At 44.7% G+C, this 26,946-nt stretch overlaps 2 protein-coding genes and 1 pseudogene across 7 annotated transcripts in view; 1 reads left to right on the forward strand and 2 right to left on the reverse strand.

The window, feature by feature from the left end:
* Positions 1-1,332: 1,332 nt before the first annotated feature.
* Positions 1,333-15,161, reverse strand: PRPF38A (pre-mRNA processing factor 38A). 2 transcript variants are annotated; one of them, XM_513409.9, is made up of 10 exons: positions 14,621-15,161; positions 13,661-13,820; positions 10,813-10,934; positions 8,310-8,395; positions 6,885-6,995; positions 5,519-5,631; positions 4,863-4,889; positions 4,651-4,748; positions 4,123-4,171; positions 1,333-2,866 (listed from the first exon to the last, which is right to left on the reverse strand). In XM_513409.9, exons 1-10 carry the CDS (start codon positions 14,748-14,750, stop codon positions 2,824-2,826), a joined length of 939 nt encoding a protein of 312 aa, XP_513409.2. In that variant the 5' UTR covers positions 14,751-15,161; the 3' UTR covers positions 1,333-2,823. The 2 variants fall into 2 exon arrangements, with proteins under 2 accessions (XP_513409.2, XP_009456113.1); XM_009457838.5 differs by lacking the exon at positions 4,863-4,889 and having other exon boundaries at positions 14,621-14,964.
* On the reverse strand, positions 7,988-8,068 carry LOC112207589 (small nucleolar RNA U13; annotated as a pseudogene).
* The window catches only part of ORC1 (origin recognition complex subunit 1), a 35,581-nt gene continuing 23,624 nt past the window's right edge, over positions 14,990-26,946 (forward strand). Inside the window, exons 1-5 of one of the 5 annotated variants that reach the window (XM_054667074.1) lie at positions 15,031-15,254; positions 17,373-17,648; positions 21,162-21,261; positions 21,885-22,012; positions 25,507-25,685. In XM_054667074.1, the coding sequence (XP_054523049.1) occupies positions 21,167-21,261; positions 21,885-22,012; positions 25,507-25,685 (402 nt within the window). In that variant the 5' untranslated portion in view covers positions 15,031-15,254; positions 17,373-17,648; positions 21,162-21,166. Of the gene's footprint in view, positions 15,255-17,013; positions 17,649-17,809; positions 17,829-21,161; positions 21,262-21,884; positions 22,013-25,506; positions 25,686-26,946 lie in introns of those variants that run through there. The other 4 variants (XM_054667075.2, XM_009457815.4, XM_009457816.4 and 1 more) reach the window with 4 other exon arrangements.

The following is a 26,946-nucleotide window of genomic DNA, read 5'->3' on the forward strand; positions in this document are numbered from 1 at the left end:
GTGATCATTCTTTTCTAAATAATGCTTATTTAAACTTCGGTCTACTGAAGAATAACAAACAGGAAGAGGTTAGAGGAATGAGCTTGAAGTTGGGTTGTTAATATTGGAACCCTCTCACCAAACCCATTCTTCTTTTTTTTTTTTTTTTTTTTTTTGAGATGGAGTTTCGCTCTTTTTGCCCAGGCTGAAGTGCAGTGGCACGATCTCAGCTCACCGCATCCTCTGCCTCCCAGGTTCAAGCGATTCTCCTGCCTCAGCCTCCCAAGTAACTGGGATTACAGGCATGCGCCACCATGCCCGGCTAATTTTGTATTTTTTAGTAGAGACAGGGTTTCTCCATGTTGGCCAGGCTGGTCTCAAACTCCCGACCTCAGGTGATCTGCCTGCCTCGGCCTCCCAAAGTGCTGGGATTACAGGCGTGAGCCACCGCACCTGGCCAAAAATGCATTATTTCTTTTGCCCCTTGGAACACATCTCCCTTAATTTCTTAGTATTAAAAGGCGATTGTGCCCTATGGCAAAGCTTTTAAGTCAGTGTATTTCAAATTATTGGAAGTGAAATCGATTAAGTGGTTTCATCCAATATTAAAAACTGTTACCAAGTAGGAAATACCAGAATTCACTTTGCATAGTAAGTATTCTTTCCTGAAATTTGTCTCAGTACAGAATACAGATGTGTACAGAGGTAAGATGTAAAATACGTTTTTAAAATCTATGCTGTAGTCAAAAAGTTTAAAATGCTTCATCCATAGGCAAGCACATAGATGACAGAAAGAGCCTTACAGCAAGGTTTGTCCTCAAGCTCCATCTCCTGTGTAATTTTATCAAAACGATATCTACAGACATGCAACATGTCTTACTCTTACCTCCTTCTTCTAATTAAAGAATAGGGACATTCTCCTTCCTGCTACTGATTGGCTGTGGTACCTCAATTTTGGTCCACATATTACCATACGTCTAAACAAGTATGTTTTAATGTTTGTTTAGGGAGGTTTATTTCTGTTACTAAAATTTATTGGGCTTTGTGTGTGCGTTTATTTTTACTTTAAAACATATTTTAAGACAAAGTTTTATTTTAAGAGTGTACTGGATGACAGCTTGGTTGGTCCATGGGTCATTTCTGTCCATGCCAGAAGACATTTCTTTCTACCTAGATCACTTTCATAAAGAAATAACTGCTATGACACTGTAATACATTTACGTAGAGATGCTTATATTTAATCTTAAAAGGTAGTCCTATATAGTTCTATCAGAAACCGTAAGAGCTCTTTCAGACCACTTTTATTAACTCAGGTATTATGAAAGGAACCATTGAAGAATATGAAAGCTCAAATAAGATTAAAAAATGCTTTAATACTGCTGAAGTCTTTCAATTCTAGAGCAGGCATAGAATATATAGAATGTTTACCTTATGACCAGATACAACCTCCAAAGAAAAACTGGATCCTGCAGGGCAGCTGGTCTTCACAGTTCCTGCTGGGACTACAGTTGCAGGAAGTCATTCCATCACTTTTCTCTTTTTAAGGGAGTTAAGTACAGGTAAAGGAACTCTTCTAGCAAAGATCTTAATAATCTCTTGATTATCGATGTCCGTGGAGGCTTTTTAGTCCTTCCTTTGCTTCTGCATTCTTGACCCTTGGCTTCTTTCACTCACTCTCTCCTAATTCTCCTGTCTTTCTGAATGGGCCATTCCAGTTTTCAATAGGTGACTTCTATTTCTTCCTGTGTTGGTGTTGCCTATGGTTCTGTTGTGTGCATTTCTGATATATATAAACACTCTGGGAAGTCTTATTGACAGATTCCACAATTACTTAAACATTGTCAATTCTGGCCTAGGTCGCTATGTTAAACTCTGGTCCCTATCTCCAACTTTATGGGCTTTTGTTTTTAGCTATACCATAGCTGTCTCAAATTAAATTTGTTAAACTGAATGCATCATTTTCATTACTACCACAATCCTCTAATTCTCTGCCCCTCTAAAAGCTGTCTCTTCCTGCTATATTTTCTGACTTTGTGAATGGCACGACTGTCTAGCAATTTAGGTCAAAACCATGACTAATATTAGATACTTTCCTCTCCATCAAATCTTTTTCAATCCTGTTACCCTACTGCTACTGACTAGGCCTGGATAATGTCAATGCTTATATGATAAAGGCTGGATACCTTAACCTGGATTTCAAGCTTGTGGGCAAGAACAAATGAAACTATGAAAAAATGGGCTGTATAAAGGGGTATTAAGTGCCGCTCTCTGTTGAACTGTTTGATGAAACTGGCTTTAATGATCCAGAAGCAGCCTTACATTTGAATGCATTCTATTCTTTCAAAACTGCTACAAACCAGTTTTCATGTTTATTACCACTTGCTGCTGCTGGAAAAAAGTTAGGAGCTACTATGTTTTACTCCTTTGATCTTTGAATAATAGCAGCAGCACAAATCCCAGGATTCTCAAAGCAGTTCCAACCACAACAAACCAAAAACTAAACTACAGAGAAATGGGAAACAGGTGTGTCCGGTTTAATAAAAAGGGAAAGGGTCATCAGGTGGCCACAGCCTTTCCTTGTCAGTCATATCCCCAACCTCCAGATCCTTTATACTCTCATAAGTTTGAATACAGTCAAGGTTAGTTGGGTCAAAAACTGATGTTGATTATGATTAAAAAGATACAAAACTCAGCACCTCCTTCATTAAAAATAAAGGTTGAGAAACTTGATAAGAAAAAAACTAAAATATTCTTATAGCTGCCTGGGGGAGATCTTAATCCTTCCACATACAGATATCCTCATATCCACAGGAGGCCATGTGGACTAAAACCAAACTGAGTCCATTACTCATTCCCTCTCCGGCTCTTCTTGTGGCTCTTCTTAGACCTGAAATGGCAACACATATAAATAATTATATTAAGAAGCTGGGCAGCCAGGCACAGTGGCTCACGCCTGTAATCCCAGCACTTTGGGATGCCAAGGTAGGCAGATCACCTGAGGTCAGGAATTCGAGATCAGCCTGGCCAACATGGTGAAACCCTGTCTCTACTAAAAGTACAAAAATTAGCCGAGCATGGCGGCAGGCGCCTGTAATCCCAGCTACTCAGGAGGCTGGGACAGGAGAATTGCTTGAACCCGGGAGGTGGAGGTTGCTGTGAGCCGAGATTGGGCCATTGCACTCCAGCCTCAATGACAGAGTGAGACTCCATCTCAAAAAAAAAAAAGGAGTCCTGAGAAAGACCTTGGTATGCTGACATTGATGCGGATGGAGCTGACACTCAATATTCATTAAACTGCTTGGTATTTTTTTGACTCAGAGCAACACTCTTGAGTCAGGCATTACTATCCAAATTTTACCATTGAAGAAATGACCTCTCAGAGGTTAAGAGTACACCAAACAGGCCCGGTGCGGTGGCTCACGCCTGTAATCCCAGCACTTCGGGAGACCGAGGTGGGCGGAATCACAAAGTCAGATTGAGACCATCCTGGCTAAAATGGTGAAACCCCGTCTCTACTAAAAATATAAAAAATTAGCCAAGGGTGGTGGCGGGCGCCTGTATTCCCAGCTACTCGAGAGGCTGAGGCAGGAGAATGGCGTGAGCCCAGGAGGTGGAGCTTGCAGTGAGCCGAGATTGCGCCACTGCACTCCAGCCTGGGAGACAGAGCGAGACTCCGTCTCAAAAAAAAAAAAAAAAGAGTGCACCCAACGGTATATGGCACGTGGGGGTTTCTAATGAAATCTTATCAAATGAAAGTGACTTGTCCAAGGTCACTCAACTGTTAAGTTTTAAAACTTGGGACTAAACCCCATGTTTTCTGAGACCAAAGCTCATCCATTATCCAAAGCTGCAATCCTGTAAAGCAAAACAGGTATCAGCTTGAACCCGGGAGGCAGAGGCTGCAGTGAGCCAAGTTCACGCCACTGCATTCCAGCTTGGGAGACAAGCACGAAACTCAGTTCTCAAAAAAAGAGAAAAAAGAAAAAGTTATCTAACCCCAGTAATTCTCAAAGCAATAGACCAATTTTGTCTTGTAATGAAGGAGAGTTCCTAACATCCCCCAACAAAACAAGAAAATTTCAGGTCCAATTAGTTGTAATTTGGACTATTTCTGTAAAGTTAAAATAGAGGTCAATTCATTACCTTTCGGGAGACTTTGAGTGGCTCCTGTGTCTGTGACTACGGTGATGACCTGGGGAAGAAAAGGCCATTGCATAAGATCCTACCCTTCTACTCTTATTAAACTGTCATTCTCACCTCCCCTAATACCTGCCATTGGCTTAATATTCTTTTGGCCTATGCAGGGGACACCTCTTAGTGGAAGCAACTCTTGAATTAGTGGAGGAAGAGGGAGCAAAGAAAGTAGTAATGAAACCAGTTCAAATACATATACATTCAAGGGCTTTATGACTAATTTCACAAACATCATATTGGGTTTTCACTATTATGTTAGATCTTATTCCTCCAATTTTAGATGAAAAAACTAAAGCAAACCTTATCAGCAAAGCTTATAAGTGACAGTCAAGCTGTGAACCTTAATTTTCAAATTCTATGTCCATTTGCTTTTCTGTTAGGCAGTACAGTCAGGCACTCCTGTACTGCAGGAGGCTAACTACTCCTTTTACATTTCTTTGTTAAGACAACCTGTGGCAAAAGGCCCACAAGCTTTACCTGGGGACTTGGAACGGGATCTGTGCCGCCGATCTCGGGACCTGCTGCGGTGACGTCTTGGACTCTTGCTCCGATGCCTTTCTCGGCGAGGGGAGGGGCTGTAGAAAAGACTGGTCAGACTACCAGATCTGGTTAGCAATATACATACAACACCAATACCACCACCCCCTCCCCAAAGCCCTATCCTTCATCACAAATGACTGAAGGCCTACCTTCTCCTTTTGGGAGATCGACTCCGCCTATAAAGAGGAGAGGAAGAAGAAAGCCTAGGTTGGCGCACTGGATGTGGTAGATTGCAAAAACGGCCCCAATCTTATCCTTCACGCTTCTCTGTATCACCCACCTCTGTATCCATGTCTTTTGTCACGTAACTCTAGCACCCTTCCATTCTAACTTGAGGACTGGCGACATGACTCGCTTTGGCTAATGAGATATTTGCAAATGTGATAAAAGCAGATACTGGAAAAACATTTGCATGACCGGGTTTGTTTGCTCTTGAGTTCTGCCACTACCATGAGAATATGCCCAACTTAGCCTGCTAGAGGATGACACAGAGAAGAGAAATTTCCCCTGTCATCCAAGCTAAGGCAATTCCATACCAGCCAGTAGACAGCCGACAACAGAACAGGTACTTTAAAAACTGCCTATCCAAGCTCTGCTTAAATCATTGACTGCAGACTTGTGAAAGGAACAAATGGTTATTGTTGTCTGCCAATGAGGTTTTATAGGTGGTTGTTTTGCAGCAACAGATAACTAATATATTGGGCAAACATTCTCCATAGACGGGCATTTTTCCTTCTCTAAAATCCAAACTTCTAGGCTACAGTGCTCAAAATGTTCTGGGAAAAGGCCAGTGACTAGGCTTTACCTTCTGGGAGACCGGCTCCTACTCCTCCTGTAGCGCAGTGTGGGAGAGCGACGGGGCTTGTCCAAGTCTCGGTAGCTTCTCCGGCGGTGATCAGGTGATGGCACTCTTTCCAACTGGAAACAAGATGATTGGGTCATTGAAAGGCACAGGCTTATAAAGAGCCATCTAGGAACACTAATTATACTTCACGCCCCATCTTGTCCCAAAGTCCATCTCCATGTGACTTTAAAGCACAGTAACCTGACTACAAAGAGGGAAGCACTTACCCTATTAACTAACAAAACTTATTATGAGCTATATAAGACAGCCAAAATGACTCATAGGAGAGGGAACAGAAACAGACCTGTGTGTGTGTATGTGTGTATGTTTAGTTTATCTGCAGCCTGGGCAACATGGTGAAATCCCATCTCTACAAAAAAAATACACAAATTAGCCAGGTATGCTGGCATGTGCCTGTAGTTCCAGCTACTTGGGAGGCTGAGATGGGAGGACTGCTTGAGCCTGGGAGGCTGAGAATGCAGTGAGCCACTGCACCTCAGCCTGGGCAACAGAGCAAGACCCTATCTCAAAAAAAAAAATAGTTTGCTTCCTGAAACAACTGGGCAGCTTGGTTGTTTTCAACTTTTCAGCACCGTAACTAGTACTGAAAGAACATGACTATGCGGTTGACATTTTCCCCCTCCTAAACAAGGCTTATTCCTTAGGATAGGTGCAATTATGAAAGTGTTCTTTCTTTCCAAGTATTTAATAGCTGCCACCATTTATTAGGCAATTATAATGTGCCAATACTCTGCTAAGGGCTTTAAGTTTATAATCTTATTTAATACTTTTAACAGTCTTGGGGAAAAAAGTATCATTAACCTCACTTTACATAGAAAAAACTAAATTTAAGTAATTTGCGTAAGATTATACTACTAGTATATGGCAGAGCTGAGGTGCTTTTAATAAGGAAATATTGTTTTTGGCTAGAGTTAGAAAAAAATTTTTTTTTGAGATGGAGTCTCACTTTTGCCCAGGCTGGAGTGCAGTGTTGCGATCTTGGCTCACTGCAACCTCTGCCTCCCGGGTTCAAGCAATTCTGCTGCCTCAGCCTCCTGGGTAGCTAGGATTACAGGCACCCACCACGACGCTGGCTAATTTTTGTATTTTTAGTAGAGACGAGGTTTCACCACCATGTTGGCCAGGCTGGTCTTGAACTCCTGACCGCTGGTCATCCACTCGCCTTGGCCTCCCAAAGTGCTATGATTACAGGCTTGAGCGACCACGCCCGGCCAATAGAGTTAAAAATTAAAGTCTAAAAACAAAAAACCATTCCCATTTTCTATTACTCCCTCCCCTACAACCATAAAAGTCTCAGGTGCCTGACCTTCTCATCCTCCTCTTCTTCCTCTTCACTGGACTCCACATCATCCATGTCCTCTTCCAGAGCACTAACTCGAGGCTCCAGTTGCTCAGCTTCCTCTAATACATAGCGTTTCTACAGAGAACATGATGAGAGTTAGGGGTTGTTGCCATTTCCCCTATTTCTTGAAACCTCAACACTGGGCTTCAGGGTTCCAAGGAGCAACAGCTGAGGCAATTTCATTTCAAAGACAGTTCAAGATTTTCCTAACAAGTTTAATAGACCTGAAATCTATAAAGTTCTCCTATAAACATAAATACAAACCTGAAGAGAACATCTTCATTTTCTATTGACTCTATTCCCTGTACCTTACACTCTAAAGTCATGGGAATATCAATCAGTATAGGTACAGCCTAGAACCAAAAGTAAGGGCTTCATACACAGAGAAAATCCAAGGGCTAATAAGTTCATGGCTGGTAGTTCCACTAGAAGAGGCCTAGCCCTAGAGTAGCACCAAATCTCCAGTAGACCCAGGATCTCGGGAGCTGTTGATATTCATGCATTTTGAACTGGTTCCATTTTAATCTGGGATATGGCTTAGCAATGTTTATTTGAGTGGCTAAGGATCAGAGAGGCAAAGCTGATTTCAAAAATGCCAAATGGCTAAATGTAGTGGCATGTACCTGTGGTCCCAGCTCCTTGGGAGACTGAGGTAGGAAGATCCCTTGAGCCCAGGAGTTTAAGAACAGCCTGGGCAACACAGCAAGACATTGTCTTGCTATAAGAATTGGGCCCTCAAAGTAGGTTTTCAAATTTATAATCTCCTTCTTTCCACTACATGCCCTACAGTGCCAACATGGAACAGGAGAGCTGTATCACACTCATTTCCTGAAAAGATGCCTCATGGATAATCGTTTATCACTAGGAAAGGGAAGCAAGATGGTGAAGGCAAGTTTAAGGAATTAAGGGCTCAGTCTCCCACTCCTGGCCCTATTTTTATCTGTTTTATGTCCTGGCTTTTTACATGAAGATTAGTTTAAAAAAAAATGTTCATGAAGTTAAAAAATCCCTACCTACTCTAGCTACAATACCCTTGATGTAACATCCTGAATAAATTTCTTTTTTCATGATAGACAGGTAATGTGCTGACTTTGTAACAAGGTTTGAGGGAGGCACAACTCACACATGCACGTGAACTACAAAAGGATGGAGAAAAACAAAGTTTCCTTGTTTTAAACCATTCACTTTTAAAGCCCTACTCTTCAAATATTTTATCTATTTTCCTCTCACTCCCAATCCACTATCTTGGGACTCCCAGACAGGAAGACTATTCATTAAGAGGACCCATAAGATCCACAGGCTTCAGTGTTTAAGCTGTGTGTATGTGTTTGTCTGTCTGCCCGTCTAGGAAGAGAAGGGTGACTCTGGTAACAGACTTTTATTTCTTACCTGTAGTCGGGGCAGAATGATATCACAGACTCTCTCACTGTGCAATAGTTCATCAATAAACTCATCAACATGCATCAATTCAAACTCTGCAAGAAAAAGTCATTAGAGCAAACAACCTGGAAATAACAGATTTAGATGCCAAAAAGTAAAAGAAGTGTTAAGACTTCATATCAGGACATCTATGTGCTAGGCCTCTTTAGAAGAGATTAAGGGATGAATGAAGATGTCCCAATTAGCAGGAGACAAACACAAAAACAAGCACAAACAGTCCTGAATTATGTAGGGATGATCTTGAAGAGATCATATAACTCAAATATAATTTCTCATCTGAACCTGCAATGTTTCTGAATTTAGAACATGTATCTTATATGGCACATGGAGTGATAGCTTTTGAGAACTGGCTAGGAGTGGTGGCTCATGCCTATAATCCCAGCACTTTGGGAGGCCAAGGCAGGCAGATCACTTGAGGTTAGGAGTTCAAGACAGGCCTGGCCAACATGGCGAAACCCCATCTCTACTAAAAACACAAAAATTAGCTGGGCATGGTGGTGGGCACATGTAATCCCAGCTACTCAAGAGGCTGAGGCAGGAGAATTATTTGAACCTGGGAGGCAGAGGTTGCAGTGACCTGAGACCACACCACTGCACTCCAGCCTGGGCAACAGAGCGAGACTCCGTCTCAAAAAAAAAAAAAAAAAAATTATATGTCTATATATATATGTGTGTGTGTGTATATATATATACATTTATATATATATAAAAGTATCATTAACCTCACTTTACATAGGAGAAAACTAAATTTAAGTAATTTGCATAAGATTATACTACTAGTATATGGCAGAGCTGAGGTGTTTTTAATAAGGAAATATTGTTTTTGGCTAGAGTTAGAAAAAAAATTTTTTTCTGAGACGGAGTCTCACTTTTGCCCAGGCTGGAGTGCAGTGGTGCGATCTTGGCTCACTGCAACCTCTGCCTCCCGGGTTCAAGCAATTCTGCTGCCTCAGCCTCCTGGGTAGCTAGGATTACAGGCAATTTATATTATATATAAATTATGTTATATATAAATTATATATGATTATGTATATTTATATATTTGTATGTAAATATAATTATATATAAAATGTATATATATATGTGTGTATATACACATATACAAATACATATATATACACACATACATATACATATATAGCTTTTGAGAACTTCCATGGTAAACATTACCTTACTTCTGGGGTTCTCAACCATGGGCAATTTTGCACATGCCCATCCCCCTACTTAGAAGGAGGTGTTACTTCCATCTAGTGGGTAGAGGCTAGAGATACTGCTACTCATTCTATGATGCACAAGCCAATCCTCACACAAAAGTTATACGACCCAAAATGTCAATAGGTTTAGAAATTCTTAGTTTTACATAATAAAATAATAAATAAATAACTCCATCATGGCCATGGCCATGTCCATCTTGTTCACCATGGTATTTACACCACATAGCACAGTATGTGACATGTCAATGGCACTTAATATGTATTTAGTCAATGAATGAATCAATAAGTTTAAAGTATAATACCAAATTCTATTTTTTTTAAGATGGAGTCTTGCTCTGTCGCCCAGGCTGGAATACAGCGGCATGATCTCGGCTCACTGCAATCTCCGCCTCCTGGTTCAAGGGATTCTCCTGCCTCAGCCTCCTGAGTAGCTGGGATTACAGGTGTGCACCTCCACACCCTGCTAATTACTGTAGTTTTAGTAGATATAGGGTTTCACCATACTGACGAGGCTGGTCTCAAACTCCTGACCGCAAGTGATCTGCCCGCCTTGGCCTCCAAAAGTGCTGGGATTAGAGGTGTGAGACACCGTGCTTGGCCCCAAATTCTTAACCTTCTACTGTTTAATGATACATGTAGGGGGAAAGGTAAATGTTCCTATCTTCTGTTATGACACCAAGTGAGAAAAGGTTTTGACTGCATTACCTGGAATCCCTCCTTAGCACATTAAGTAATCTCCTTGTAGAAGGTATGGAGCTGCCTCTCTTGGATATACTTATTTTTCAGTGGGATTCCTGTATAAAAATGAGTAGTCTTATATGCTGCAGTGTGAATTACAGTGTTAGAGGAGAGGCCAGTAGAAAGAACTGTGAAGATGTAAAATATGAAAAACTAATTTTGTCTGAGAGGGCTGGGGAAGGTTTTTATGGAGAAGCCATTCTGCAGCTAGATCTTTTGGGATGGAGCACATGTAAAGGGGGCATATGATGCAAGGCAGGGATTAACATAAGATGCACTTGGAAAAGGAGACAGACAGAGGAAGGCTGGGTAAGGCCAACACGAAGCTAGTAGTCAGACTGAAAACTCCCATGAGGGACAAGGGAAAACCTGCATAGAGACAGTAACAATGTAGACGAAGAGGAGCATTCACACTGTCTATGACAATGCAAAGGTAGAAGTACTGGTGAAATAAAAACTGGCTTAAAAATGACAATCAGGAGACTTAGCACCATACTTACCCCCATTTCGGTTCTGGCTCTTGATTTTTCGATAGTCATTGTACAAAGGCTCCAAGTACTTGTAGCAATCAATTGCAGTGCCTGTCAGCCTCATGTAAAGTGCCCCCAGCATGCGGACATACCTGAGAGACAGAAGACAGTGAAACAACAGGCCATCCTAGAAGTTCCTGAGTTTTACAACTAGCTGTTCTCATGACAATAGTGGATAAACATGTTCTTCTCTTTGGCAGGTAAGAAAGCTGCAATTGTGGAGGTAGAATGCAGCAGAAGAAAGACAGCTAAAATATGGAGACCTGAGTTCAAGTTCCCATGCTACCATTTATGGCTGTGGGAACATCATACATATTGATCAACTTTCAAATATATCGTCAGTAAAACTAGAATAAAACCTATTTACCTCACAGGATTACTCTAAGAATCAAAAGAAATACTGAATTTTATTTTATTTTTTAAGGCAGAGTCTTGCTCTGTTGCCCAGGCTGCAGTGCAGTGGCACGATCTTGGCTCACTGCAACCTCCGCCTCCTGGGATCAAGCAATTCTCATGCCTCAGCCTCCATGTAGCGAGGATTACAGGCGCCCGCCACCATGCCCAGCTAATTTTTGTATTTTTATTTATGTATTTATTTCTTGAGACAGAATCTTGCTCTGTTGCCCAGGCTGGAGTGCAGTGGCACGATCTCAACTCACTGCAGCCTCCACCTCCTGGGTTCAAGCGATTCTCCTGCCTCAGCCTCCCAAGTAGCTGGGATTATAGGCATGTGCCAACACACCCAGCCTAATTTTTGTATTTTTAGTAGGGACCGGTTTTGCCATGTTGGCCAGGCTAGTCTCAAACTCCTGACCTCAGGTGATCTGCCTGCCTTGGCCTCCCAAAGTGCTGGGATTACACGTGTTAGCAACAACCATGCCTGGCATATTTTTGTATTTTTAGTAGAGACGGGGTTTCCCCATGTTGGCCAGGCTGGTCTTGAACTCCTGACCTCAAGCAATCCACCTGCCTTGGCCTCCCAAAGTGCTGGGATTACAGGTGTGAGCCACCACACCTGGCCATATATTGAATTTTAAAACAGAAAGAAGATATATTTAATAACAATACAAGAACAAGTACACATAAACATGACTGCTGGTTTTGGAAAAAAGTAAGTCATCTGGGTTCAAATTCTGACTCCATAATTTACTAAGTCTGTGACACTACTGGTCAAATCATGTGTTTTCTCAATCCTTGTAAAACGGAGATAATGCTACCTAATTTATGGCTTGGTATATAAACAAGAAATGCATTGAAAGTGCTAAGTATAGCACAGAGCACACAGTAAGTGCCTAACAAAAGTTAGGTATTTTCTAGCTGTTAATGCTTTTTTAGAGTCATTCCAGCCAGGGGCGGTAGCTCACATCTGTAATCCCAGCACTTTGGGAGGCGAGGCAGGTGGATCACCGGGTCAGGAGATCGGGACCATCCTGGCTAACGCGGTGAAATGCCGTCTCTAGTAAAAATATAAAAAATTAGCCGGGTGTAGTGGTGGGCGCCTGTAGTCCCAGCTACTTGGGAGGCTGAGGCAGGAGAATGGCATGAATCCAGGAGGTGGAGCTTGCAGTGAGCCGAGACTGCGCCGCTGCACTCCAGCCTGGGCAACAGAGCGAGACTCCGTCTCAAACAAAAAAAAAGAGTTGTTCCTCTTCCCTTTTTCCTATATCTAACTACTTAAATTTCCTCTTGGGTAACTTGGAGGCTTTTGAAAGTCATAGTTTCTTTGTACGAGAAGCAGAATACTGTAGCAAAGAATATGAACTCTGAAGCCAGATTTGCCACTTACTAGCTGTTTGAACTTGGGCAAAATTAATCTGTGCCTCAGTTTCCTCTTCTGTAGAATAGGGATTAAAAGTTTAGAAGGTTGTTGTGAAAGTGAAATGAATTATTATATGCAAAGCCCTTACAGCATGGCACGTAAGAAGCTATTATGTCTGTCTCCTATACTTGTTTGTGATTTCCTCGAGAATCGGTAATACGGTAATGAGAAGCTGACATTTCCTAGGCGTTTACCATGCAGCAAATGCTGTGTTCAGAGATCTGCATGCATTACCTTCTTTCACTCTTATATTATAGTCACCATTTTACAGATAAGCAAAGTTTAGAAAATTAAGTAACCTCTCCAATGTCATAATTAATGGGCAACAGAATCTGGATGTGAACCCAGATCTTACACCTCTTAACCACCACCTTTTGTTGTTTGATTTTCACCCCTGAGCGTCCAGTGCCTACCAACATATCAGGCACTCACTTTTGCTTAATATGTATTTAGTGAATCTGTGAAATCCTTTTTCAGGGAAAAATTACCAAAACTGAGAAAGTAAAGTAGAAGATTAATACAATCAGAACAGATAAAATACAAACTTGGCAGGGTGTGGTGGCTCATGCCTGTAATCCCAGCACTCTGGGAGGCCCAGGGGGGAGGGGATCACCTGAAGTCTGGAGTTCGAGACCAGCCTGGCCAACATGGTGAAACCCCATCTCTACTAAAAATACAAAAATTAGCCAGGCGTGATGGCACATGCCTGTAATCCCAGCTACTCGGGAGGCTGAGACAGGAGAATCACTTGAACCCAGGAAATGGGGGTTGCAGTGGGCCGAGATCGCACCACTGCACTCCAGCCTGGGCAACACAGAGAGACTCTGTTTCCAAAACAAAAAAACAAACAAAAAATACAAACTCAAGGGCTCAAAAGCAAAAATCTGGAGTGGAACTCTGTAGAAATGAGATACATTGTGTACACCCCTCTTAACCAAAGCCCAATTCTGAACCGCCAAAATTAAACCTCTTATATTAGCTAGTGAACATTGCACTCACTTGAAATCTTCATTTTTGATAAACTCTACAATGATATCCTTCTCGGGTTGAATTTGAAGCATCTTCAAGGTTAAACACAGAAAGGGTGTTGGTTTTATGTTGCCACCATAGACGCCACCCACAAACCTTAACTCCATGGCTTTATCGACTACAAGTTCAGCTAAAAAACAAAAACAATACAGTGACATATTAGGGCTAAGCTCTTTCTAGTTGGAGTGGAGTTAGTTCAAGCTTTGGTTCTCCTAAATATACATCAACAGTGTAATATTAGGAGAACGAATGTGTATTAATAACAGTAACGACAGCAGCTAATATACATTGAGAATGGATAATAAAATAGATACCCTGCTAAGCTTTTCATATTATCTCACTTAACCTTTTTTAACAAGTCATGAAGAAAGTTCTAGCAATGTTCTTATTTCCAGGTAAGGAAAATGAGGGCTAAGAAAGGTAAAGTGACTTGCTCAAGGTCCACAGATTGTCACAGGACATGGATTTAAAGCCACAATTCAAATCGGAAGATTACCTGGAAGACTTCTCTGAAGCACTGATATTTATAAATACTGGAACCGGCCCAGATCTAAGAATAGTAAGATCATGAATTTGGTTTCAGGCATATTAACGTTAGGTCCTTAAAGACCTTCAACAGATTGTGTCAAAGTGTTATATCCGGATCCCTGAGCTTAACACTGTTGCAACCCAGCCTGCTATCATTAAATACGGAATAACTCACAACACACAACTGAGACAGCCTTCAGAATATGACCTTATCAGATTCATCTGTGCCTCTAATACTCAACACAAGACGAGGCACTTAGCAGGCACTCAAAATTTTTCTGAATGATCGACATACTCCGTTCCAGTACCACCCCCAGAGGCCAGTCGCTAGTCCTACCCGCGCTCGGTCAGGAGAAATGGGCCACAAGGGGGCTGAGAGGCGCTCCGCGCGCTTCCACTTACCTGTAAGTCCAAAGCACTCCTCTTTCCAGTACTTGGACTCATAGATTCGCGTTCGAATGATCTTCTCCACCAGATATTGAGGGTTGGTGCCGTGGATGCTGTGCGCATCCTTCACTGTACGGTTAGCCATTTTAGAATGCCTTCAATTCTATTTCGGTCGGATCCTTTAATGCGTCACATCCAGGTTCAGAAAAAGCACCTAGAGGAATGGAGAAAGGTGGAAGAAGTTTCACTAAACGGTTTAGGCGACCATCTTGAAACCGGAAACACCGCAGTGTAAAGGGCTTCCGCTCTTCGCGTCGCCGATCGAATCAATGATGGCGGCTGCATGTTAGCGGATGTACGTCATGCGCCCCTCTTAGGTGTACGGAGTGGGCGGGGCGAGCTAGTTGGTGTCGCATCGAAGGGACGTTCTGGGGGCGGGGCCACGCCGATTGGCGCGAAGTTTTCTTTTCTCCTTCCACCTTCTTTTCATTTCTAGTAAGACACACGCTTTGGTCCTGGCTTTCGGCCCGTAGTTGTAGAAGGAGCCCTGCTGGTGCAGGTTAGAGGTGCTGCATCCCCCGGAGCTCTCGAAGTGGAGGCGGTAGGAAACGGAGGGCTTGCGGCTAGCCGGAGGAAGCTTTGGAGCCGGGTGAGTGTGGCGTCCAGCGGGCTGCGAGGGACTCGGGGGAGGGCGCATCGGAACCTCTGAAACTGAGGACGTTCTCTGTAGACTCAGTCATTGATTCTTTTAGCTGACATGTACCAAGCGCCTGTTCAGTGCCAGGCACTGCTCTGAACTGTTAAGAGCGTTCCTCTGTTCCACACTCCGATTCCTAAAAGGCTTCCCGCGCTGCAGGGAACTGAGTTTGCAGGGGGTAAGGCGGAAGCCAACAGCCTAGAAGCAGGAGCATTCCTGCCCTCCGCACCCTGAGGCTCAGTGATGACTTTCCCTCCATCTGCATTTGTAAAGCACTCTACTTGTTTCGTTCTTTGAGCTATAGTGTAGGAATCACTACAGGGAAGGCGGAGCAGAGGTTATTACCCCATTTTACGGACGTAAATTGCGCCCAGAGAGGGACGTGTCTTAGGTCGCTTTTCGTGACTAAGCAGTCTGGTCTCCTACCCAGATCTTTTTTTCAGATGAGCTCCTAACTGCTGGGCTGTCTGTCATTCACCTTCTTTTCAGAAGAGAAGTCTGGTGGCCCCCTTCCTACTTCTCTTTTCTAACCCCGGAATTGAAGAGTCTTCTGCTGTGACAGTTGGAAAAGGCATTCTTATCCTGGTCTATTTGTGAAACTGCAATGATTAGATACGATTCTAGTTGTCTGTAACACATGAATAATAGTACCCTCGTCTCTGCTGTGTTAGGTGGGCTGGAAATGCCAAAGGAGTTTCCAATATGACAGAATGGTTTAAGTCCCTTTGCAACAGTTTTTAACTTTAATGGAGGGCAATATGTGGACTTTAGGAGGTTTGTGAATCTGCCGAAATTGAATGCAAAATTTTGCTTGAATTATGTTAGTTCCATAATATTCATCAAATGATACTTAATAAATAAAACCACTGTACCTTACAAATAAATGCAAAGGATTAAGGTAGTGGGAAAGTGGATTTACCATTTTGCATTTTTTCACTTAATCTTCCATTATCCTAAAATAGTGCCTGGCACACGATGGGTACTTAATAAATATTGGTTGAATAAACGGAAGATTCTATTTTCTCCATTTTGTGGGTAAGTAAATTGAGGCCCAATCCACAATGCTCAGTCAGTGGCTGGGAAGCCTGATTTATTGTAATAAGTACACCAAAAGCAAGCTCTCAGTTACATATTAACATTATCCAGTTTCGGGCCAGGCTGGTCTCAAACTCCTGATCTCAAATGATCTGCCTACCTCGGCCTCCCTTAGTGCTGGGATTACAGGAATGAGCCACCACGCCCGGCCAACAATCATGTTTTAAAGAAATAATGTCATCAAAAAATGTTTATGATATAATTTTAGGTGAAAACATAAGAATACAAACTACTTATATGAGATAATTTGTTTTTCAAATTATACATGTATGATGTGATTATACATCACTTAGTAGCTCTGAATTTGAGCAAGTCACTTTCTCTCTAAGTGTCAGTTTTCTCCTCTGTAAAATGAGACACTGATGGTCCTTACCTCAGAAAGTTGCTGTAAATATTAAATAAAACTGCACTTGTTCAAAAAACTGGTCTGGGTGCGGTGACTACGCCTGTAATCCTAGCACTTTGGGAGGCTGAGGCAGGTAAATTTAACTCCATCTCAAAAACAAACAATTAAAAAAGAAATAATTGCTGATTCTCCTGCCTCAGCCTGCCGAGTGCCTGCGATTGCAGGCACGCGCCGCCACGCCTGACTAGTTTTCGTATTTTTTTGGTGGAGACGGGGTTTCGCTGTGTTGGCCGGGCCGGTCTCCAGCTCCTAACCGCGAGTGATCCGCCAGCCTCGGCCTCCTGAGGTGCCGGGATTGCAGACGGAGTCTCGTTCACTCAGTGCTCAATGGTGCCCAGGCTGGAGTGCAGTGGCGTGATCTCGGCTCGCTACAACCTCCACCTCCCAGCCGCCTGCCTTGGCCTCCCAAAATGCCGAGATTGCAGCCTCTGCCCAGCCGCCACCCCGTCTGGGAAGTGAGGAGCGTCTCTGCCTGGCCGCCTATCGTCTGGGATGTGAGGAGCCCCTCTGCCTGGCTGCCCAGTCTGGAAAGTGAGGAAGCGTCTCTGCCCGGCCACCATCCCATCTAGAAAGTGAGGAGCGCCTCTTCCCGGCCGCCATCACATCTAGGAAGTGAGGAGCATCTCTGCCCGGCAGCCCATCATCTGAGATGTGGGGAGCACCTCTGCCCTGCCGCCCCGTCTGGGATGTGAGGAGCGCCTCTGCCCGGTTGCCCCGTCTGAGAAGTGAGGAGACCCTCTGCCTGGCAACCGCCCCGTCTGAGAAGTGAGGAGACCCTCCGCCCGGCAACCGCCCCGTCTGAGAAGTGACGAGCCCCTCCGCCCGGCAGCCACCCCGTCTGAGAAGTGAGGAGCCCCTCCGCCCGGCAGCTACCCCATCTGGGAAGTGAGGAGCCTCTCCGCCCGGCAGCCACCCCGTCCGGGAGGGAGGTGGGGGGGTCAGCTCCCCGCCCGGCCAGCCGCCCCGTCCGGGAGGGAGGTGGGGGGGGGTCAGCCCCCCGCCCGGCCAGCAGCCCCGTCCGGAAGGTGAGGGGCGCCTCTGCCCGGCCACCCCTACTGGGAAGTGAGGAGCCCCTCTGCCCGGCCAGCCGCCCCGTCCGGGAGGGAGGTGGGAGGGTCAGCCCCCCGCCCGGCCAGCAGCCCCGTCCGGGAGGTGAGGGGCGCCTCTGCCCGGCCGCCCCTACTGGGAAGTGAGGAGCCCCTCTGCCAGGCCACCACCCCGTCTGGGAGGTGTACCCAACAGCTCATTGAGAACGGGCCATGATGACAGTGGCGGTTTTGTGGAATAGAAAGGGGGGAAAGGTGGGGAAAAGATTGAGAAATCGGATGGTTGCCGTGTCTGTGTAGAAAGAAGTATACATGGGAGACTTCATTTTGTTCTGTACTAAGAAAAATTTTTCTGCCTTGGGATCCTGTTGATCTGTGACCTTACCCCCAACCCTGTGCTCTCTGAAACATGTGCTGTGTTCACTCAGGGTTAAATGGATTAAGGGCGGTGCAAGATGTGCTTTGTTAAACAGATGCTTGAAGGCAGCAGGCTCGTTAAGAGTCATTACCACTCCATAATCTCAAGTACCCAGGGACACAAACACTGCGGAAGGCCGCAGGGTCCTCTGCCTAGGAAAACCAGAGACCTTTGTTCACTTGTTTATCTGCTCACCTTTCCTCCACTATTGTCCTATGACCCTGCAAAATCCGCCTCTGCGAGAAACACCCAAGAATGATCAATAAAAAAAAAGAAAAATACCAAAAAAAAAGAAAAAAAGAAAAAGAAGAAAAAAAAAAGATTAAATAAAACTGAATAGGCTGGGTGTGGTGGATAACACTTATAATCCCAGTACTTTGGGAGGCCAAGGCAGGAGGATCTCTTGAGGCCAGGAGTTTGAGACCAGCCTAGACAACACAGTGAGACCCCATTTCTACAGAAAATAAAAAACAAGGTTGAATTTTAAAACATGAAAAGAAATTGAAGAAAGACCAAAAAGAAATATCTTAAAATTCAAACCATGGTGGTGTTGTAGGTGCTTTTAATTTTCTTCTCTTTTTTTGAGACGGAGTTTCTCTCTGTCGCCCAGGCTGGAGTGCAATGGTGCAATCTCAGCTCACTGCAACTTGCGCCTCCTTGGTTCAAGTGATTCTCCTGCCTCAGCCTCCTGAGTAGTTGGGATTACAGGCAAGTGCCACCATGCCCGGCTAATTTTTTTTGCATTTTTAGTAGAGACGGGGTTTCACCATGTTGTTCAGGCTGGTCTCGAACTCCTGACCTCGTGATCTGTCCGCCTCGGCCTCCCAAAGTGCTGGGATTACAGGCGTGAGCCACCGTGCCTGGCCTTAATTTTCTTCTTTACAATATTTTAGTATATTTCAAATTTTCTAAAATGACATAACAAGAAATAAATTTAGGTGAAAAAAAAAAAAAAAAAACATTATCCAGTTTCACACGGTGTGTTGTAAGGTGAAGTAGTTAAGAGCACAGTAATTGCAATCTGGCTTTTCCGGGTTTGAGTTAAGGCTGTGCCATCCTGTATAAGATAGGATAAGTTATCACCTTGAAGTGATAATAACATCTACTTTTCTTTTTTTTATTTTGAGACAGAGTTCTGCTCTGTCACCCAGACTAGAGTGCAGTGTTGCGATCTCGGCTCACTGCAGCCTCCACCTCCCGGGTTCAAGTGATTTGCCTGCCACCACGCCCACCTGATTTTTGTATTTTTAGTAGAGACGGGGTTTCACCATGTTGGCCAGGCTGGTCCCGAACTCCTGACCTCAGGTGATCCACCCACCTCAGCCTCTCAAAATGCTGGGATTACAGGCGTGAGCCACTGCGCCCAGCCTTTGTATTTCTGTTTTATCCTTGTGTGCATTTTATAAGGGTCATGAAGACATTTACAACCCCTGTATCACTGTCTTTTAATTTCACTTTGTTAGATGTTTTACACCTATTGTTCTGCCTTATTCCTAGTATTTCTAAATGTTATAGTTTCATTTCTTAGGAATTGACCTTTCTGTTTTCCTGGATGGGAAGAGATACGGCATAGTACAAGATGGACACAGATGATACTAAATTGCCTGTGTGTAATCTTCGTAGACCATGACTTCAAATAAAATGTTTTCTTAGTCGCCCCATCTGGGAGGGAGGTGGGGGGCTGAGCCCCCCACCTGGCCAGCCACCCCAACCGGGAGGTGAGGGGCGCCTCTGCCCGGCCGCCCCTACTGGGAAGTGAGGAGCCCCTCTGCCCGGCCAGCCGCCCTGTCCGGGAGGGAGGTGGGGGGGTCAGCCCCCCGCCCGGCCAGCCGCCCCGTCCGGGAGGGAGGTGGGGGGCTCAGCCCCCCACCCGGCCAGCCACCCCATCCGGGAGGTGAGGGGCGCCTCTGCCCGGCCGCCCCTACTGGGAAGTGAGGAGCCCCTCTGCCCGGCCAGCCGCCCCGTCCGGGAGGGAGGTGGGGGGGGTCAGCCCCCCCGCCCGGCCAGCCGCCCCGTCTGGGAGGGAGGTGGGGGACTCAGCCCCCCGCCCGGCCAGCCGCCCCGTCCGGGAGGGAGGTTGGGGGGTCAGCCCCCCACCCGGCCAGCCACCCCGTCCGGGAGGGAGGTGGGGGGGTCAGCCCCCCGCCCGGCCAGCCACCTCGTCCGGGAGGTGAGGGGCGCCCCTGCCCGGCCACCACCCCGTCTGGGAGGTGTGCCCAACAGCTCATTGAGAACGGGCCATGATGACAGTGGCGGTTTTGTGGAATAGAAAGAAGGGGGAAAGGTGGCGAAAAGATCGAGAAATCGGATGGTTGCTGTGTCTGTGTGAAAAGGGGTAGACATGGGAGACTTTTCATTTTGTTCTGTACTAAGAAAAATTCTTCTGCCTTGGGATCATGTTGATCTGTGGCCTTGTCCCCAACCCTGTGCTCTCTGAAACATGTGCTGTGTCCACTCAGGGTTGAATGGATTAAGGGTGGTGCAAGATGTGCTTTGTTAAACAGATGCTTGAAGGCAGCATGCTCGTTAAGAGTCATCGCCACTCCCTAATCTCAAGTACCCAGGGACACAAACACTGCGGAGGGCCGCAGGGTCCTCTGCCTAGGAAAACCAGAGACCTTTGTTCACTTGTTTATCTGCTGACCTTCCCTCCACTATTGTCCTGTGACCCTGCCAGTTCCCCCTCTGCGAGAAACACCCAAGAATGATCAATAAAAAAAAAAAAAAAAAAATTAAAAAAAAAAAGTTTTCTTAGTCTAAAATGTATGGGAGTGTAGCAGGGGCAGAAAATAAGTCTGACCTCATTTGAAGGGAGGGACTGACTATGTCTTAGAATCCATCAGATAAATACCAAATATTTATCATGGTAACTCAGAGTTTGGACTCTTCCACAGAAGCCATGGCACACTACCCCACAAGGCTGAAGACCAGAAAAACTTATTCATGGGTTGGCAGGCCCTTGTTGGATCGAAAACTGCACTACCAAACCTATAGGTGAGTGATGGGGTCCTTTGGTTGTCCTGGAAATACAGCTTCTCAAGCTAAACAGTCAACTTGTATCTAGCCTGTTCTAATTACTACGGATTGACGATGAATGAACAGGAGATTAGAACTGATTGTAAGGAGGGTTTTGTTTGATGCAAGAAGATGGTGGGATAAATATAGCAGTTAGTGATGGAGCAAAATTATGGCAGGCTGATAAAATTTTGTATGTAGGATAATGTCATGTCTATTTAAGGTGAGTTCTATATAACTTTTGATGAAAATGAGATGATAGATGTTTTTACTATGTCTTTCCCAGCCCTGGAGATTTCTGACAATTTGACATTGTTATTGGGCAGCTTGACAGCCTTGGGAAACATTTGTTGTTCTTTGTCAATAACTGAGAGGAATTAGGGTTCCTAATAAGACCTTTGGATTCATTACTCAGCTAAAACAATTCATTCAACCCATTTTGCCTATTCTTAAATATAACTGGGCGAATTGGTTTCCCAGTAGGAGAGTTGGTCAGCAGAAAGAAATCAGGATTGGAGAGCCCTCTCCTTTGTGCCCAGGGGATCTGAAGAGCTTGACCCACTTTAGGTTATTTCATAATGTGCTTCTCTGTTACTTCCTAGAGAAATGTGTGTGAAAACAGAAGGTTGTTCCACCGAGATTCACATCCAGATTGGACAGTTTGTGTTGATTGAAGGGGATGATGATGAAAACCCGTATGTTGCTAAATTGCTTGAGTTGTTCGAAGATGGTGAGTTTGGGACTGGAATAATAAACCGTTCCTTGTCATGAATGATTGGGAGGTGGGGAGATTGTGGATTCTTTTGTTCACAGCAGTGTGCAGGGCACATTAGACTGAGGTGGGATCACGTAAAAACTAGCTGTGTCTTCTTCCATCTAGAAAATTTCTTTACTCACCAAAGCAGTATTGAGTAAAATGGAACTGGAAGGCTCAATAATTTAACTTTTTCATTATTTTGGGGAGTAAGCAAGGCTATTAAGGCAGAATTGGGGGGGATGGAGAGAATGGATGAATTTGGGGGAAAGGGAGAAGGAAAAAACAGGTAATTTGTACTATCATAGAGATGTGTCCTTTAGTTTTGGCATGAAGGTTAGTAATATATTTTGCAAGTGCTACTTCATTACAAGTGAAGAGGTAAGTTGGATTTGGAAGGTGTAGCAATTGGGGTTTCAGTCAGGGAAAACAAAAACACTTAAGATATTTTACCCAGAGGAACTTGTGTGTTAGTGTTGGAAAGGCTAGAAGAAAAGGTGACATTTACCAGAGATGAGTAAGTGCAGGAAGCCACTGCTGCCCCTAGGCTGGAGGAACAAAAGGGAAGGTGGCATCAACCAGAGCCTACAAGCCCACATTGAAAGCTTTAGCTGATTTGCTGACCTTCTAACCCTCTGCAAAACAAGAGGAGAGCACAGAAACGTGGGAGCGGGGCACAGCTCCACAAGGAGGATTAGGAAGATAGCAATTGGAAACTATCTAAAACTGCCTCGTTCAAGAGACAGAAGAAGGGCATGGTCATTAGGTAATCCTGTGGTAGTCTGTATGCCCAAGAGAAGGAACTGATAGACTGAGTGGATAAAGAAGTTTTATATTACTATAGTCCCCCTTATCCGTGGTTTCAACTTCTGCGATTTCAGTTACCTGACAACAACCATAGTCCAAAAATATTAAATGGAAAATCACAGAAAAAAACAAGTCATAAGCTTTAAATTGTGTGCCATTGTGAGTAATGTGGTGAAATCTCACGCTGTCCCACCTGAAATGTGAGTCATCCCTTTGTCCAGTGTATCCGTGCTGTACAGTATGTATGTGTAGGAAAAATCATAGCATATACAGGGTTAGTGGCAGCATCTGCAGGTTCAAGCATCTACTGGTCTTGGCGCGTACCCTCAGCAGATAAGGGGAGAGTACTGCACATAGATAAGGAGGATTTTGGACATACTTTCTCTTTGACATACTTAGAAGTATGGAGAAAAACCTCATCAAACTAATGTCCAGTAGAGGCAGCACATCAGAATCATGGGCTTTGGTGTATAGATTCTAGAATCCTCTCTTGGTGCTCCATTGGATGGCTTTAGTCTTTCTCTGAAGAAAGCTAAGCAGGGAAGAGATGATGATGATGAGGAGGCACTAGTGAGTGTTCTTTCGGTTGGAGCTATTGCTGGTATGGAGTGATACTAATCGTATGCTGTAATAATAAAGCTGAAGATTGCAAGCATTTGCCAGAAGTCATCTCAGTGGTTGATGCTGTAATTATTTTGTGTGTGTGTGTGTGTGTCTGTGTGTGACAGAATCTTGCCGTGTCACCCAGACTGGAGTGCAGTGGCACAATCTCAGCTCATGCAGCCTCAACCTCCTGGGTTCAAGCAATTCTCCTGCCTCAGCCTCCCAAGTAGCTGGGATGACAGGCACCTGCCACCATGCCCAGCTAATTTTCTTTTTCTTTCTTTCTTTTTTTTTTTTTGAGACGGAATCTCGCTGTGTTGCCCAGTCTGGAGTGCAGTGGTGCCATCTCGGCTCACTGCAAGCTCTGCCTCCCGGGTTCAAGCCATTCTCTTGCCTCAGCCTCCTGAGTAGCTGAGACTACAGGCACCCGCCACCATGCCCAGCTAATTTTTTGTATTTTTAGTAGAGACGGGGTTTCACCGTGTTAGCCAGGATGGTCTTGAGCTCCTGACCTCATGATCCGCCCGCCTCAGCCTCCCAAAGTGCTGGGATTACAGGCGTGAGCCACCACGCCTGGACAATTTTTTGTATTTTTAGCAGAGGTGAGGTCTCACCATGTTGGGCAGGCTGGTCTCCAACTCCTGACCTCAAGTGATCCGCCTGCCTTGGCCTCCCAGAGTACTGTGATTACAGACGTGAGCCACTGCACCCAGCCTGATGCTATAATTCTTGCTAGGATTTTTGTTTTGCTGCTGTTTGATGCTGTCTTTATAGTCACTGATTTTTCTTTGTTCATTGCCTGTGTTTAGAGTAGCTCCTCTCAGAGGCCTTTTTGTCATTCCTTTGCCGGCTGATAGCACCATTAGGAAATGGAGCAATCCCAGAAGAGCGGGTGTGTGGGCTGGAAGTAGATTGCTGCAGTTGGTCATGTGACCTTTGACAAACTCTTTAAGGTCCCCGTCACTTGATTTCTTTGCCTGAAAAGGGGGATAGCTGTAGTACCTACCTTGTAGGGTTATTAGAAGGATTAAGGATCGGCCAGGTGTGGTGGCTCATGCCTGTAATCCCAGCACTTTGGTAGGCCGAGGCAGGCAGATCACGAGGTCAGGAGATTGAGACCGTCCTGGCTAACATGGTGAAGCCCCGTCTCTACTAAAAATACAAAAAAATAATTAGCTGGGCGTGATGGCGGGCGCCTGTAATCCCAGCTACTTGGGAGGCTGAGGCAGGAGAATGGTGTGAACCTGGGAGGCAGAGCTTGCAGTGAGCCAAGATCAAACCACTGCACTCCAGTCCAGGTGACAGAGTGAGACTCCGTCTCAAAAAAAAAAAAATAAATAAAAGATAACACATGTTGGGCCAGGCATGGTGGCTCATGCCTGTAATCCCAGCACTTTGAGAGGCCAAGGCGGGCGGATCACTTGAGGTCAAGAGTTTGAGACCAGCCTGGCCAACATGGTGAAACCCCATCTCTACTAAAAATATAAAAATTAGCCAGGCGTGGTGGCACAGGCCTGTGGTCCCAGCTACTCGGGAGGTTGAGCCAGGAGAATCTCCTGAACCAGGGAGGCAGAGGTTGCAGTGAGCCGAGATCACGCCACTGCACTCCAGCCTGGGGGACAGAGCAAGACTCCGTCACAAAAAAAAAAAAAGAAAATTTTGGCGGGAGGTGGTGGCTCATGCCTGTAATTCCAGCACTTTGGGAGGCCAAGGTAGGCAGATCACATGAGGTCACGAGTTTGAGACCAGCCTGGCCAACGTGGTGAGACCTCGTTTCTACTGAAAATACAAAAATTAGCCAGGTAGGATGGCAGGTGCCTGTAATCTCCGCTACTCAGGAGGCTGAGGCAGCAGAATCACTTTAACCCAGGGGCAGAGTTTGCAGTGAGCCAAGATGGGGCCACTGCACTCCAGCCTGGGTGACAGAGACTCTGTCTCAAAAAACAAAAAACAAAACCACACATGTCAAGGGCTAAGCACAGTGTCTGGCACATAGGAATTGCTCAGTAAAGTGTCCTTGAGTTGTCTTAACCTTTCCCTTTCCACCAAATTCTTTCTAGATTCTGATCCTCCTCCTAAGAAACGTGCTCGAGTACAGTGGTTTGTCCGATTCTGTGAAGTCCCTGCCTGTAAACAGCATTTGTTGGGCCGGAAGCCTGGTGCACAGGAAATATTCTGGTATGATTACCCGGCCTGTGACAGCAACATTAATGCGGAGACCATCATTGGCCTTGTTCGGGTAGGTGATGCCACCATCCTTGGTTCTACCTTGAAGCTTATTTCTGTCTGCCTCCTGAACTTCATGACCCCAGAAATATTACCGGCTCTAATACCCCATAGGGAATGCATTATTTCCTGTCATCTTCTGTGCTTGCCTGTCTGTTTCATCTCAACAGATATTTATTGAGAGCACGTATCATGTGTTAGGAGCCTCCTACAAGAAGTGACATTTGGGTTGTGACCTGAGGGATGAGCAGGAATTAGCAGATGTATCTCAGGGGGATGTTATATTTAGCTATGACTGTGGCATGCATAAAGCATTGTGAGGCTGAATATGCTGGCTTAAACGAGGACTGCACCTTGAGTAAATCAGTACAAAGAGTGCTAGTTGCTACAGACAAATTTGTATGACAGGATTTCTTAATAAATCATGTGCTAATGAGCGGCTGGTTTGCAGGCTGAGGTAAGTCACTGGTTATGAGTTTTTCCTGAAGTGACTTCAGGCTCCCCAACATGGGATTAGGTTGTGATGTGAGGTGTGGTTGTATGCTGATTATGTGGTTCATTGAGCGTTAGGGTAGAGACTCTCGTCTGGCATGATTATCTTAATTTATCTTTGAGTTAAATGAGTGAAGGAGAGAAAGCTAAAGGAGTGTGAGGCAGATGCAAAAGTTGAGGCAGCAGGATGAGTATACGCGGAGAGGCACAGGGCTTGGAGCATCTGGGCAGGAGCACAGTGGTGGGAATAGCAGGACTGTGACAAGACCTCTTCAAGGAGTATTGCGCACTCTGTAGGTAAAATGAGGCCAGATCTTAGAAGGCATTGAAAAATTAAGTAATTTGGTCTTGCTACAGTGGGAGCCATTATTGGCTGTTGAGCAGGCGAGCATGTTTAGATAAGTTTGTGGGGAAACTTGGCATAGGCGAACAGAATGGACTGGAAAAGAAAGCAATGGTAGGGTATAAGAATATCAGCTAGGAGGAATCTGTGAAAATAACCCAGGAGTGAGAGGATGCATATTTGAACTAGGGTGATGATAATAATAGGAATTGAGAGATGAACAATAAACATTTTTAAAATGAAATGAAAGGAATAATTTATTTCATTGATGTCTTTAAAGTGATTAATGATAAAATGAGTAAATACTCAGTAAATATTCATTATTATGTGTTTTTCTAGCAATATGCTATGCCATGTCTATGCATCTTTAGATTGGAAAGGTAACATTTTAGGTACAGATATGGACTTCAATGTTTTTAATTGTAGCTCTGATGGAATA

Source organism: Pan troglodytes, chromosome 1 (genome assembly GCF_028858775.2).
Source record: "Pan troglodytes isolate AG18354 chromosome 1, NHGRI_mPanTro3-v2.0_pri, whole genome shotgun sequence".
Classification (NCBI taxonomy): Eukaryota; Metazoa; Chordata; class Mammalia; order Primates; family Hominidae; genus Pan; species Pan troglodytes.